Source organism: Anoplolepis gracilipes, chromosome 8 (genome assembly GCF_047496725.1).
Source record: "Anoplolepis gracilipes chromosome 8, ASM4749672v1, whole genome shotgun sequence".
Lineage (NCBI taxonomy): Eukaryota > Metazoa > Arthropoda > Insecta > Hymenoptera > Formicidae > Anoplolepis > Anoplolepis gracilipes.
The window spans coordinates 12,212,349-12,229,730 of NC_132977.1; the positions used below are offsets into that span (position 1 = coordinate 12,212,349).

General features: G+C 27.3%; 1 protein-coding gene across 3 annotated transcripts in view; it reads left to right on the forward strand.

The window, feature by feature from the left end:
* The window catches only part of Con (leucine rich repeat protein connectin), a 240,515-nt gene that overhangs the window by 206,735 nt on the left and 16,398 nt on the right, over positions 1–17,382 (forward strand). For all 3 annotated transcript variants that reach the window (XM_072897622.1, XM_072897623.1, XM_072897624.1), the window contains 2 exons: positions 4,027–4,203; positions 11,742–11,854. In XM_072897622.1, coding sequence (XP_072753723.1) covers positions 4,027–4,203; positions 11,742–11,854 — 290 coding nt within the window. The remainder of the gene's footprint in view (positions 1–4,026; positions 4,204–11,741; positions 11,855–17,382) is intronic.

A 17,382-nucleotide genomic window follows, 5' to 3' on the forward strand; every position in this document is an offset into this window, starting at 1 on the left:
ACTAACTTTTTGAAATTGACTCTACAAATAAAACTATAATTAGTTAATATTAAGTGTTTTTAATATCTAGAATAAGTCTTCATATAGTTGAGATTTAAAAATTTTCTTTACTTGTCGACTCGCACGAAAACATGGCTGTTGTTTTTTAAATTCTTGTAAAGAAATGGTTTGATCTTGCTGTCATTCTCTGTACTGCATGGATAGTCTTTATGTAGTCTGAAAATATACAGGAAACATTTGTGGATATCTGATTACATCCTCAGAGATGAAGTACTCTTTGGGGATGCGAGTTGTACCAATATTCAGCTGCTGAGGCTTTTATATCTTCTTTAACTTGTCCTTAGATCAAGTAAAATGGTCGGGAAGACTTCTCGTTCAATGACATCTTAGAGCGGTTTTGAGGGAACGATGCCATCTTTTTACTGTTGTTTCATTGGAGGTGAGAAGTCATTCGGATTCTGTTTGCGCTTCAAGTTTAATAAATGTGTTGAATATTAAGGATTTGAATTGGTTTTTATCCCTATCGGTAGTAAGTATGATGGCTAGAGTTTCTATATACAACAATCTATATTTGGAGAAAAAGCTGCTACGATTGTATTGGCAGTCATGCCTAAAATAGAAGTTGTCTTGGGTCGTCTGGTATAGTGATCGATTACCATTAATTATTAAAACCTTTAAACTATAATAGCAGTCAAATTATGTCAAGATGATAAACTTCCATCTCCTAAAATTTCGATGAGAAACTCGTTTATTATATCGCTGAATTATTTATCATTGAGATAAGAGACATGTTTAGAATATGATACCTTTATTAAAGTTAAATGAATCTTTTGCAATAAGTTTGCTTTCGTACTAGGATATGATATTTGATCAACGATGTTGAAGATTAGTTTTTTAGCATAGCTGGGATATACTCAAATATCGTTGGAAATATTGCAATAAATTATTGTATCACTTTTGTCACGAGTTAATTTTTTTAAATTAAGTGAGGTTTATACGATAAATAGTTCTTTTAACTCTTCATCTTCGTATTATTCTCTAATTCATCGGTACTCAAAATAATTGGCATTGCGATCACTTTTGATAAGACATCGGCGATAATATTGCTTTTGCTCAAAATATGCTTAATCTGATTGTGAGTCGCAATTTGACTGATGAAATGAAACTGTCACTGTTATCGCGGTGATATTCTCTGATTTTTATTGCTTATGTCAATGATTTAATGATAGAATTATTAGGTTACGTCCTTCAATCATATATTTGAAAAATTTTATGGAAAAATATAAAAAGGCATCGCCAGGTTTAGGAACGCAAATAAGAAAACCGTTTAATAAAAAACAACCAAACTTTATTCTCAAACGTTTCCATTTTTGAAACCATCTTTAGTGATAAATTTTATAGTATTACAAAAGGTGCTGATGCTTTCGCAATTACATCAAATATAGTCTTAGTCTTTATTGTTTGACAAATTTTATTGCCTTATAAATTGTTAATACGACGCACTATAATTAATTTGCGTATTGGTGAGTTTACATAAAATAAAAGCCAAGCCGATTGCTTGTAACTGTAGCATTTTTGTTCGAGAACGGTTATTACTACAAGAATAGAGGTATTAGTATTGGAACACCAGATGCGCTGTTTTCACTGGATACTGGTATTTATCGGGATTTTACACTTTTCGAATACGCATGTTGTTGTCTCGTTTCACTAAACAAAAGTTTCTCTTGAAGTCATGTGTAACTACGTGCAATGATGCCTGAACATCTGTTGCTGCGAAAAAAATCAGCAATAAAAATGTATCATATTTAAGAAGCCTCGTAACTTTTCAGTGTCTTAGATTTCTGTAGTTAAAGAAAATGTCGACTCGTTGCTTAAAAGGTTTAATTTCGTTCCTTTGAAACGGTATAACTTATAAGTATTGGACTCGCTCTTGGCTGAAAATGCTCTCCTTGAAATCTGATTATACTCGGTCCGTATTCTCGCAATCTCTGAAATGTTTTTCGTATGTGGAGCTTATGTTCGTTGGCGTTTTTGGAAGCATGAGGATATTATTATATAACAAAGATTACACATATAAATCTTTGAAATGTTTGTGTAGTTTATTTAAGGATGTTTAGCACCTACAATCGGAGCAAAAAGTAGTCGAAATTGACGAATATATATTTTTCTCATATATCTTAATATATGATTATTATAAAAATTGCATAAAATCTTATTATTTATTCATAGCTAGAGTGTAGAAATGTATTTTCCAACTTCTGTTGCTTTTTTTCGGAGAATTTTCGTGTTTCTTAAATTATAATGAGAAACTTTTATCATTGACGATACCTCGATTTCAACATTACAGCATAAAATTTGAATTATAAAAATAAAAGAATTTACTCGTACAGAGTAATTTAAAATGTCAGAATAAAAATTATAATAGTGAATAATGACAAAATATAGAAGATTTTTAACTATTTCTTTGATAAATTTCATAATTTGTCATTTCTCCGAGAAGAAAGAAATGTGGCAACATGGTAATTTTTCATAAGTTGGTCAAATTGCAAATTAATATATGAGGCCTAGTCGCTTCTCGCTTACACGTTTGTATATAGAGGCTTTTTCAGATGAAAAGATAGGTTATTTAAAATGTCAAAAGAAGGCTCAGCCGAATGCTATGTTGCCACGTTTTCACAATAAATAATATGTCATCTCGGATAATAGGACGAAATTGAGAAAATTATATTCAATATCTTTTGAACTAGTCAGTACTTGACCAAAATTATGTGATCAAATATTTTCTCTATATTTAAACTATACTTTTGCAAATTTTGAATAAATTCTTATTATTACTTTTATCTATTTTAGCTCTTAAATCAACACGATCACAGGTTTTTTATAAGATAGAAAATCTGTCATCGTATCAATTTAAGGGCTAAAAAGGGCAGAAATAATTATATTTATACTTATTTATATAAATAATTATATTTATAATTATATTAATACTTTTACTTATAATTAGATCCACAAAATAATTATATTTATAATAATATCGACGGGTAAATTTATTGCAAATTAAAATCTTTATAACTTTTGATTGCTTCAGTGAATCAACTCTAGGTTTTTTTATAAATCTCTGAACATGTATCAAAACAATCTGTGCAAATTTTATTAAATTCCTATATTTTTAAAAATAGGTACTAAACATCCTTAAATCCGAATAGCAAAGAATTGAATTTATTTAATTCAAATCCGTTATACAAAAGCAGTATTTTCCTTGCTCCGACATCAGAATCTGATGATGTTTTAATTAAATTTAACGTAGAAAAAATTGTGTAGCCTTATAATTTATGCGTGAAATTCTGTAGCTGATAATATTTTGAATATTTCTTCGGTATAATAATTTTATTTAGCCTATAATCTACAAATACGTCATACTCCTGTCTTTTTAATCAGATGGATTGTGCTTGTTCATCGGTTTTTATCTAGTCTCTAATCGTCAGATTCAGATCTATTTATTTTTGCATTCTTAGGCAAATTTGTGTCAACCTGATAAGTCTTCTGGGCGATCCGATGACAAAAACACCTTTAATAATGATTTGATGTTTGATATAGTATTTGACTATTTTGCTCTCAGTTGATGATTTTTGGTGATATTTGATGAACTTTCATAATATTTTATGATACATGGTCTTTTGTTGTAGGTACTGAAATAACGCCTTATTTTTTTTGAACGCTTACATAGGCAAAACAGATTCATAAATTGATATCGCGTCTATTGTGACTTTTGATTAGCATTACATAAACTATTTATTTCCAGAATTTCAGCTAATTTCGTCGAAATACAATTTCCATAAGAATTGTATGGGATTCTTTTTAGTAAAATTATAATAATTGTAGAAACGGTGCAACTAGTTTACAATTATACAAAGATTTCGCAGTCTTTGTTCTGTCATATGGTGTTGGCGCTTGCACTTGAGTCATGGCCATATTTGATTAGTTTTCATAAGGCCGTTACAATAACATCGTTGCATCTGCTTTCAGAAAACGAGCTGATCTGCGACTGCAAACTTGCATGGATCTGGGGCTTACGAAATGAAACAAAGAATACGAAACTAAGAGATGCTCTAGAGGAGCTGACTTGCTTCCTTGAGAGCAATAACGCAACGCAAAAGATCAACAACGAAGGTCCGGGAAAAAATCAACCATCTGAAATTGCTAGTAAGTTTTGTTTCATATGCATGCACATTAATATATTTCTTAAATTCATCGCACTTTTGTGTCGAAAAGATGAATTATAAAATTTATGCGACCTAGTGTATGTATGGACAAGAATATGTTCTATCTAGTACGTACCTACTACATAATGTATAAGTACAAGATTTAATTCTATATAATAATTCTCTCTCTCTCAAAGGTAGTTTTAGATAGCAAAAAGAAAATTAAAGGCGCCAAAAAATAATTAACAAATCAGTTTTATACACTAACTGTAACAAAAATTTTAACAAATAGCTGTATAAATTTAGCTTAAAGTATTTTTTCTTAGTAAAAGATAAAAACTGATGAACAAGAGTTGTAACTGTACGATTTTCAATACAATTTTATAACTAATTATAAATATGCAAAAGCAAAATTTATTCCATATTGCTCAGTGATTTCAGTGTCAGAAGTCTATAATTATATCTTTTAATATGAATCCAACTTTCTGCGCGAAACGAGGTCTCCACATCATCCGACGTCTACAATTTTGTTTTTGCTGTCTAAAACTACCTTTGAGAGAGAGAAAGAATTTAAAAACACACTTGGCAATGTTTGTACATGTGCGTACGTATGTGTAAGAGTACTTTATTTTGTTGCAAACTTATGAAAATATACATTTATAGATATTGTTTCGCACTGAAAGTACAGAGCAATGTGAGATTTTACTTTGCATGGAAGATTGTAAATTTCTATAGCGTCGCAACATATTGAGTTTTCAATTTAAACATTTTTTGAATATTTTATATTGTATAAATATTTGTGTATTTGTTAAGTGCACGTGTAGATCTATCTGTGATATATTTGTGTAAATTATAAAAACAATATGTAATTTAATTTAATAACATCTATATAGGGTGAATAACATAATTTGATTAACTTAATTATTTTCGTTTCTCTCAAATTAGTTTTTTAAAAAATATTTTAGTTTAGAAGGGTTTACAAACTTTTCCTTCTTTCATCTTTTGTTTACAAAGTTTTTCAGGTTATCTTTACAAAGCTTTTTACAAGGTTTTTAAGCTTCTCTTTACTTTTTTAAATAGTACATTACAATTTTTTCCGCCTATCTACAGATATTAACGAATTTAGAAAGTATTATAAAATATTTATGTATAAATATAATTCATAGTTAAATATCACATCAGTATTAACATTATATATATATATATTAGCTCTTTACGCCCGTCTAATCTCTAATTATTTTATAAAATATTTGTTTTATTATTATAAATAATAAAGGAAAAATATTTTAGAGAGAAATAATAATTATAATGCCATATACAGAAATAAGACATTAGTACGATAAAATTAATCTGACTTATACAGAACATTTATAAACATTGAAATGTATTTTTATTAATAATTTCTTATTAATTCTTTATTAATTTTTAAAGCCTTAAAGCAGTTAAGTAAGATTTGTAATTATTTTTGGAAGCGTATTTATAATTATGAATCATTATTCAGTAACGAGAAGAAATTATGCTCTTAATTTTAGAAAATTCTGTGATGGCATAACAGTTAAATACTGAATGATTTCTGGATAAAAATTATCCGTTGCGTCACATGTTTGAACGGTTACTTGAAATACTTTCAGAAACTGGATGTTTAAATCGATATAAATAAAATCATCCAAAAATCAAAATTGATGGTATAGCTAAATATGCCGTTGTAGCTACGCAGTAGCTGATCAATCCTCATATTAGTTTCCAAAAAATTGCAAGCAATAGTAGCATATATGTGTAAATTTAATGTTTTGAATAATAACTAAAAACTTATTTTTTTAAGATGAAAGGCGTCAGGTACACGCTCCAGTTGTGAAAAATATATATTAGTGTAAAAAACTGTTACAAAATAGGGTATAAAATACTTTTATGAAATAATGTTATTTTAATGCGCAAAACAGTGCATTATTTTAGTTTAAAAAAAATCGTTACATTAAAAACAAATTACTGTGCAAAATAATTGTTTTCATTTATTATAAAAATAATGATATATAAAAATTGCGCAAACTAAGAACAAAAACTTACGTTAATTAATTTTTTTTTAATGAAAAAAGTTTTTAAGTAAAAGCTATAGAACAAAATAGTTTTAATTTTTACAAAAATAACAATATTAAAATATAAAAATTTTTCAAAAAATTACACATTAAATTAATACAAAATATAAAAGTAAAAATTTCAATCAACAAAATTTGGCACTGCGAATTTTATTAGCATATTATTCAGTTTAACAGCACTAAATTCTTTTAATTAAAAATTTTTTTAATTTGTGTTAATTTTCAATGTTTAATTTTTATATTTTTCAGTGTTTTTTAATGTTATTTTTTTTAATTAAAACAATTATGTTACAGTATAGGTTTTTTTAGTAAAAATTCTACAGTATCGTATAGTATAGTTATTTTCTTAAGATACTTAAATAAAAATTTACACTTTGGTGATTATATTTAAGTCAACTGAACCAATAACAATTAATTTCCACTTATCCAACTTAACGAGAACATGTTGCAGAATACAATTCACGATAGATTAATGTTTTCGATACATTGCTCCGAATTTCCAAATTTTACCAACAAAACTAAACTTTAAATTCATTAATCGCAAGAATTTAAGAACAATAACCAAATATCTACTCTTTAAATGGACATGTCTACCACTTACAATTCATTATGTAAAACAAATGATAATGATGAACGAGTTGTTTTATCAAATTGCTTCAAATGTCACAATTATAATGCATAAGAATAGAAAATGCTCCCTTATCTAATCATGCAAACTTGTATATTTCATTAAGAACTTTTTAATTATAAGATAGCTGAAGAAGACATAAGTCAATGCCAAAACGTTCTGTGATTACACTTTTCACACGCTTTTGATTTTTCAAATTGTTCATTCGCCATATGACATTTTATTTTTTTCAATATTAAACAATATCTTCATTTTCCGCATTCGGCATACTGTTTATATCTATTATTATTTAAAAAATTTTTTCTATTAATAAAAAATAAATTAGTATAAGTTTTTATTTTTAGTTGGCGCAATTTTTTTATATCATTATTTTTGTAGAAAATTAAAACAACTATTTTGTACAATTTTTTTAAATATAACAATTTAATATAAAAATGTTGTTAATATAACAGTGATTTTTAATTAAAATATTAAAAATATAAAATTATAAAACTTTTTTTAACTAAAATAACACTATTTTGTAAAAATATTTTCTACACTACTTTGTAACAACTTTTTTTAGAGTAAAATACATTTTTCAACTAGCATTTTGTATACTTGATGTCTTTTTCCAGATTTTTTTAAAAATTAAGTTTTTAGCAATTGTGTATTTAATATATTTTTAATATATGTGTTTATTACGTATTGGATTTTACTTTCTTTTTTTAATTCTATGCTCTACAATTTTTATTTTGTTATTTTTGGATCTATCTGTAAATCTAATAATTATAGTATTATTATATATTTTTGGTAAAAGCTTTGCTTTTTTTACGATTGTCTCTAAAATAAAACAGAAACAAGCAAAAGTCTCTAAAGGACTTTCTTTTTTAGTTTATCGATCTCTCACACGCTCTGGAAGTTTTGACATTTAATTTTATGATACCCTATATATTGTGATCGCGATGTCACTCGTGGAGTTACGCTTGCACGTATCAATGAAAACACAATGTTTGAAAAGACTAAAAAAATTTTATTTATTTTAGAACACGAATATTGTTAACACAAGAACAATATATATTAACCTTTAGACTGCCACAAAGCTTTTGTGGTTCTGAGTGTGCTAATAAAATAGTGATATTTAATAAATTCTAAATGTATTAATACATACATATGTGTATGTAGCGAGTATATAGTATTTGCGTTCTATGTGTGCATACACATAGGGTAAGGTGCCAATTATGAGATACTTTTTTTAAAAGCTTATATTTTCTTTAATTGTAATTTTTAACTCAAGAACTTTGTGGTTTTATAGCTAGTACATTCAAGTTTTACCACTAAAAAGCATTAACAACTCAAATGTGTATTTTATTTGCTATAATGATTTTTCTTAGACTCGAAGAATTCGTTTGTTTTGAAAATAGTATCTAATATGAGATAGTAAGGTTTTCTAATATGAGACGGTCTTATATTAAGAAATTAAATGCAGAAAAATACACTTTCAATTAAAAACCATTTCATTAATTTTTATTACATAAATGTATATCATCACAGGTACTTTCTATTATTAAATGATATAGAACTACAAAACAGAAAACAAAAGCTTTACTTTTTTCTATCAAAAAAAATTATAAAATATTTTTAAGATATTTTTTATATCTTGTGTGTATCTATAAAAATCTATAAAATTAAAATAATATATCTTAGAGATTCAAATAAAAATTTATCTTTCTAACAAAGAACGCACAAAAATATATTGCAATATTAACGTTTTTAATATTTCAAAAGAACAACAAAAAATAAGTCTTACTTTTATCAAAAAATTATATTTTTCAAATATCTTTTATATCATGCGTCTATATAAAATTAGAATAACATATCTTAGAGATTTAAATAAATATTTATCATCCCAACAAAGAGCACACAAAAAGGTGTTATAATTAACGTTTTAAATATTTCAAAATAAAAAACCAACACAAAAAATAGAAAAAACAGAAATTTACATTTTTGATAATTCATTATCTTACTTGTGGGAGAAAAGTCCTAATATGAGGTATCACATATTAGGAACATTCTAGTATCTCATATTAGGAACTATACATATATACACGTAACATAAAAACCACAAAATGTAACAAAAAAATATAAATAAAACTTACAAAAATTGAAAAACAATACCATATATAAAAAAAATACAATACAAGAAATTAAAATGATTATTTTTTTTTATTCATCTCTTCATTCATTTTTTCATTCTAAAAATATATCATTTTTTCGTAAATATACAAAAAAGTATAGTTACTAAATTTTTTCATTTATTTAAAAAAATATATGATTTTTCCGTAAATATACAAAAAATACAAAAAAGATATGTTTACTAAATTTTTTTATTTATTTAAAAAAATATATTATTTTTGTATAATCATAAGTCTATATATTTATATTCATTTATGTTGTCAATACTGCTCTTAGATTAAAAATTTCATAAATCAGCATTTAGAATCAGAATCAGTGACACCCAAATCTATTTTTGAGAAAATAAAAATTTTTTAATATTTTACCTCCGTTCCCTGCCGCAAAGCCACTTCTGTGGCTTTGAATAAAACTCGAAATTTTACACAACGTGTCTGTTATTTATATATATATATATATATATATATATATATATATATATATATATGAATTTAAAAAAAAACACTATTTTAATACCAAAATAGCGGCAGCATAACAGTTAACTAACATATATACTTTCTTTCTCTTAAAAAATATTTCTGAATCTCCCAAACACGTTTTGAAAGGTTAAAGCCTAACTTAATTTTGATGTCAAACTCTTGCTACATCATCACTTTCTTAATTCTTGTTTGTAAAGAATTAAATCTATCATTTTTTGTATTTATACACGAATCGTCTAATTGAGAATATTTTATTGTTAAACTTTATTATCGAACCTTGATAACGGCTGAATCGCTTATTGATGTTATCTAATAATTTAAGGTAATTCTCAATTAGTCGATATATATGCATAAATAAGATGTCTCGCTATTGCGCATAAATTTAACACTATTATATTAATATTTTACATTTTAAGATTGATTAAAAATATATTAATTTACGTCTGAACATTATCGACGAGGTACTGTTAAAAACGGTCTCATGAAAGTTAACTTAGTTCGAAAAAATAGCTTGCTACGCGCTACTGTAGGTAAGTAAAATCTTTGCTTTGTCGATAATAAAACAGTAATTTAATACAATAAAACCATTGAATAAAGAATAAAAGGAAGGATCATGATGCGATATATTGTGATATCTGGTGAATATCGATAGTCAAACTAGGTTAGGTATATGACGTAACAGATACGTCACATATTACGTCATTAGAACGGCTGTGTTCCAAAATTCACTGCCAGTACTGTCAGCATATCTTCATCCTTGTTCACTGAATACTAGACAAAGATGACAACATGTTGACAGTACTGGCAGCGAATTTTGGAACACGTCACCGAGCACAATGGCGGCAATCTTGAAGACTTGAAAATATATATAATTAAAAGAATCAAGAATTTTATGAAATATGCGTGTTCTGTGGTTATGAATATTGTTAAATTTATATATAAAGCAATATTCTACTTTAATTTCAGTAACTATTTATAATTATAATTACATACTTAGTTATATATTAAATCAAAATTTTACATATTACGTTATGTGTACTTCACTTAAAAAGTAAGAATTGTGAGTTTGTTAGAATATTGCAAATTATAGATTAATTTTCAATACTTACGTATGAAATGTTTCCGAACATCCTTTTTTTTTGTTGTTCCACAGAAACAGCAACTAACCATTTTTTAAAATCTTTTCGAGTGAGATATACGCATTGAATAAAGAATAACTTTATTGAATAGATATACGGGATATACGTCATCATTACGATATAAAGCGACTATCGATAGATAGTCGATTTCGGTCTAGTTTATGACGTCACATCTTTCGCACCCCTCACCACCTACATGATCCTTCCTTTCTTTATTCAATGAATAAAACATTCATTTTATTATTATTTAGACAACTGCATAAAAGATTTAATATATTTTCGATAATAAAATAATAGCCGGAGAAGCTAAAGTATTCGCATAATTAAAATAACTTGTGTAATTATTTTCAACGCAGCCAAAATAGGTAATGTAATCAATCTTCAATTATCTCCATCGAGTCCACATAAGGAACATTTGTCCATGGCTGCTCGTTTTTAACAGTATCTCAATATTAAAAGTAAAAAGAGATATGACACATTTCAATGTTTATAAATATCCCACATATGATTAGATCATTTTAATTACAACAATGGCTTGTTCGTGTATGGTATTATATGATTCCTCTCAAATATTTTTTCTCTATTATATTTTTGTTAATAACTTTTTAATAAACTATGAGCTAAAACCTTTGAAAGTTCTTCAGACTCATTACTTTACCAACATAATGCGTTAAGGTCAAAATGATTGAAGAAGGTACATTAATATAACTTTGTTAGAAGTTCACTCTTTTATATGAATTGTGTGTTGTAATCTATGTTGTAATATAGGTTTTTGTATGAATTGTGTGTTTATTGTAATATATGTTTTATTTTTTATAATATCAATAATATATTCATTTTTTGTAAATACTTTTTACTTACAAAAATCATAACGTTAATTAGAACAATAAGGAGAAATTATTGAATAAAAATAGTATGAAAGAGAAAATAAAAGAGAGAACAAAAGAGAAAAAAAACGAAAAAAAGAGAGAATGAGATGTTCTTTTCATACATTTTGTGAAATTTTTAAAAATATAATTTTATTGTTGCAGAGGAGTATTCTGGTAATTCGAGAGATGATGGTAACGAGTATGGCGCCGATGACAGCAGTTATGATGAAGTTGATGACGAAAATTCCTCTTCAAATTCGAATTTCTACGACAAGGTAAGATACATACTAATTTATTGATTGCATTTCATATGGCGGTTAAAGCTTTTTTTTATAATAATGTTAACTGAGATTGCATAATAATAAGAAGAAATTTTGATTTTAATAAATTGTTGTCAAGAATGTGCTGAGGTTTGTAACTCTAATCGAAAAAAATATTAATTATAATTAGGTACGTATTTATTTAATTGAGAAACATTCTGTAAAAATTGGAGGTAAAGGAATAATAGTTGAAATTGATGAAACGAAAAGAGGAAGATATAATGGAAAACATAGATGAGAAATGGATTTTTGGAAGATATGAAAAAAATAGTGGGCAAATGTTCATCGTACTTGTACCTGAAAGAATCAAAGAAATATTAATTAGTGTTATTAAGGAATGGATTATGCCAGAAACAATTATTATATCAGATTGTTGGAAAGCATATAAAAATTTAGAAACTGCAGATTTTAAGCACTACATAATCAATCATTTCTTAAATTTTATCAAACCGCATGCAATTTTAAATATAAAACAGTAATATTAATAAATTAAATTACATTTTAAACTTAGGTACACATATTCGAAATATTGAATTTGGTGTGAAGCACGTACAAATATATCAAGATATATAATTCAAAGAAAGCACATTTAATTGAATACTTTACAAAAGTTCTTTGTAAAAGAAGATTTAATGTAAATGTATGGATTGTGCAATTTTTTAAAAAATAATTAGTCAATTATATCTCTCTATTGTTTAAAGTTAATTATATATTTAAAAATATTTAATAAATTTCTAAAATTTCATACTAAAATTTACTTTTTTAATTTAACTTCAATTTAATTTAATTACTTTTTTTAATAAAGAAAGAACAAAAACATAGCAAAGATTCTCTTTAAATAAAAACATATAAATTCTCTTATAAAAACACAGCAAATATTCTCTACTTTAAACAAAAGTACATAAATTTTTATAAAACTTCAATTATAGCAGAGAATAGTTTATATTTTGTATAAAGTAGAGAAATCATTGTGATTATATTAATTAAAGAAAAAAAGCTCATAAAAATAAAATAAGTATTCTTTGCTTTAATCATAAACTTATAAACAAAATTCTACGCATAAAAATAGACAAATTTTGAAAATTAGAAAAAATCCAAGCATTATACTAGAATTTTACCTATATCCCTACCTTACTTTATCAATTCAACTTTATGGGCTTGGTGATATTGTTGTGTAATATCTTGTCATATTGTTACGTCCGAAACAATGTATAGATATTAAATGCGCACAACGTAAGCGGCACATGCAAAATAACAAACACTCGTTTAACAAAATAATAAGAACTTTAAAATGAAACACATAGAGACACAAAGAATACTTTCGAAATAACAATAAATAGCAAAGCTATTCGTGATGAAACCGCAAAACTTGACAACTCTAGAATTTCTGTCTGTCCTCTGTTAAACAACTTTCTGGCAACGATCTCCCAAATTATTACTATCAAATTTAGAGACAAATATAAAAAAACCCACACAACATTAGCATTCCAATAAGACCATATTATAATATTAAATGTAGGCTTATTAATATTGAGAAATACATGAGATCACGTACGTTTAAGTGACCCATCTTCTTGTGCCACTTTTCCGTTAAGTCTCTCTTCCGAATTTCATTGGTAACCTCCGCGTTTGCATTATACTCGTTGATTCCTGTAAATAGTAGAGACCGTTATTTTGTTTTGCTGTTAATATCGTATTTCCGCCTTTGTCAAAAATTTTCGCCTTTTCTTTATTGAAGACTACTATATAACCTTTATCTACGATCCTTCCCACAGACAATAAAGAGTAGGGAGCGTCCGAAATGGCCACGTTCGGATTGGACACCACCAATCATATCAACCGATACTTAAGGTTACCAGCAACGATTAGTCAATCAGAGAGTCCTATTTTGAATTGGCCAATCAGATACGTGGCCATTTTATAATCACTCTAAAGAGTAACCCCAAAAACACACGTTTTTTCGCCCATTTTTTGGCCCTCGAATTTCAAATCAAACTATATGCCAAACAGTTCTATATGATGGGACACTAATCTCAGAAGTCGAGATTTGACTAGAATTAGTCAAAGTAGTTTTCTGACTTCTCCATCCCTGTTGCTTAATATTTAAAACTATCCTCAAAACAGATTTTATTGAATTTCTTGAAAATGAAACGGACCTTTTTTTGTAGAATTTTAAGACAAACATTTTTTATTTAAAATATTTTTTTGTATCTGCATTCGAGAAATTCAGTAAAAACAATTAAGCAAGCCTTAAAATATTAAGCAACAGGGATGGAGGAGACAAAAAACTATTTTGACTAATTCTAGTTAGATCCCCACTGTTATCAAAGAAGTATTGATTTTCTTTTTGTGTCTACAGTGCTTGGACAATATTGGGAATATTGAGAATTTGGTCACTTTGACCCCCCGTATCTCCAAACTACCTCTATGCTCAACTTAAATTTTTTTTTGAGATTAATGTTCTATCATATAGAACTGTTTGGTATATAGTCGATTTGAAATTCGAGGGCCAAAAAATGGGCGAAATTTGGGGTTACTCTTTGTTCGTAACTTAGGGACATATAGAACATCATGTACAAAAACATTTTTTCGACGATCTTTATTCTCTGCAACTATGGATATGGATCCTTTTCCTTCGATTGAAATCGATGTTTTTTCGCTTGCGAGCTTCACGTTTCCGGTACAGGGTTTGATGTTGTTCGAGAATTTTGCGTTTTTATTTGTCATGTATGTGGTGCAACCACTATCCAAACACCACTTGTCACGATAAAGATCTTTGATATCGTTTTGTGCATTGTAGTTAAGTTTCGTGATTGCGCATAAACTCACGTCTTCCGCAGTATTCGCGTTATCATCCTTTTTCGAATTTTTACAATTAATTGCTTTGTGACCGACCTGTTGACAACGATGACACTTGTATAACAACAGTTGTAGGACAACAGAATCACAATAGAAAAATAGATAATATAGAAAACATTGAAATAAATTAAAATTGTTTCTTTATTTTTTATTATTATCATCTACATATGAATATATATTTATTTCAGTGTATTTTAGTAACTTTAAGAGTATACCGGAGCGAAGGAGAAAATTCCAGCGTCAATGTTACCAACATTGAAAAATGAACTCTCTTTCAATGTGTTGATGTACGTCTGTATACACATATGCTGAGTCCTATATACGGCGCGCGCTCATACGCTGAGCGTTTTTAATTAATAATTTAATAATTATTGCGCAAAATGGTAGAGAACTTTTATGTTCAGTTTGACTTGCTCTATCAGCCCTGGGGAGGTAAGGCGATTATTACTGGACACTTTGTATATATATATATATATATATATATATATATATATATATATATGTGTATATAATATCGTCCGCTGAGCGTTTTTAATTAATAGTTTAATAATTATTGAGCAAATCGTAAAATGGTACAGGACTTTTATGTTTAGTTTGACCTGCTCTATCTGCTCTAGAGAGGTGAGGCGGTAATTACCGGACACCCTGTATATATATATATATATATATATAATAGCTTATTATAAGATATTTCATATTATCATGTTAGAAACTCAAATTATTCTAGTCAATTCAATAGTCTATTCAAATTGGAATAGACATCGCTCAAGTTCTTTTTATTTTTAATATTTCTTTTTAAATATTTTATATTATATATATATATATATATATATATTATTTTTAACAATTATTTTTAATAATATACATATTTAATAATATAAAACAATAAAAAAATTTGTGGTGTCTATGCGGATTCCAACTTGAGTTTTTATCAAGCTAGACTGAAATATCTTGTATATAACCAATAAACTATTATATAAATATTATTTACAAAGTGTCTTGACGTTATCGATACTTATCTGGAGCAAATGTTCTCACATCGATATACATAATTGAAAAAAGACCAAAATAATATATTTGTCAGTCTATAAAATTGCAATTAAAAGTAATATCAGACAAAAATAAACAATCGTGTTATCTTGTCTTTTCATTGTGCAGATGATACATATAAAAAATATCGATAGTGAAAAAGCAATAAAATACCAAGTCTAAAAGGCGCCCAAGTACTACATACTGTATATTAGTTCACTTTGTTAGCAATTATTCTACTGTTATTATTCATCATCGTACAATATTTTACCGTATATATAATTTTAACTACAATTTGGACATATGCAAATATAAATTTCACAAAAAATGGGCATCCATTAGTCTTGTTGCATTACTGCTTTCTGCCGCGAAAGGCCAGTAAGTCATTTTCAGGCCGTATTTGGCCGATATGTTAGAAGAACAAAAATAGCGCGATCCTTTTCTATCTTGTCTCACGCGATGCTACCAACATGATTTTTGTTAGCTGTATTTTAGGTACAGATAGCAATATTCGTATTTTTCGCATGTAGCTTCAAAAAAGTTATATGTTTTTATGAATTTTTTAAAAATATATTCTTTATAAAAATTGGAAGGTTCCTAAACAGCCGGATTTTGCAATTTGATTCTTAAAAATTTTTAATAAATTGAATTCGAATTTAAGGAGCAGCTACACTTGATCCGCGGTAATTCGCGGTTAGCAGCGGTTTAGCAGTTTTTGGAAATTTTATTTCGACTTTTTTTTCCAAAAAATCGTTCTTTAGGAATCTGTAGATAATGTTGCTGATTAAAAATATCATAATTTTATTACAATTTTCTCTTAATTTTAGCTGTAATACGAAAAAAACGAATCTGTAGTTCGCAGCCGGCTGATAGGAGTCTCCACAGTGCCTCCGGTGTACCCACTTCTATAGAAATCTGTGGGTATATCCTTAACCTTAATGTACCCTAAACACACTATGTCGCCATGACAGCCCGTCATATTCTTAACTTTACAGCCAACGTATGCGCAAAAGAAAATTTACTCTTCAATTTTCTAGCACTGTTGTAACACGTGTGTAAATAAACTGTGGTAAAAGTATACTGCATATATTCTAGGAACATTTGAAATACATTCTTTCTGTGATATCCCAAGTAAAACAGAAAGTCACGATAATATCAAAATAACATTAAATGACGAGAATATGACTATAAGAACTCACTTTTCGATCATTTTTTTTTGTTATTTTGATGTATTTTAACATAACAATAAATATGTATTACAAATGTTATTATATTGGAGTTTTCCTATTTCTTAATATACAAGGTGTTCCCGAGTTAAACGGCTAAACTAAAAATATGAATTTAGAACTTTAAAACAAAAAAAATTTTCCTCTCTATTCTTACAAACACTTCGTTCAAGAGATATTGGCCCGTATTCTGAGCGTACATTTAGTGGCACATTTATAGATCACTTTTAGAGGCGCTGATAAATGTTCTGGTAATACGACTAAAATCCGTCATATTCTCACCGCACATTTATAGCGCCTTTAGCTTAGAGGTACATTTTGACTATCATGTCATACATCATGCGAATTGCTCGTTTATGGCGGCACTGT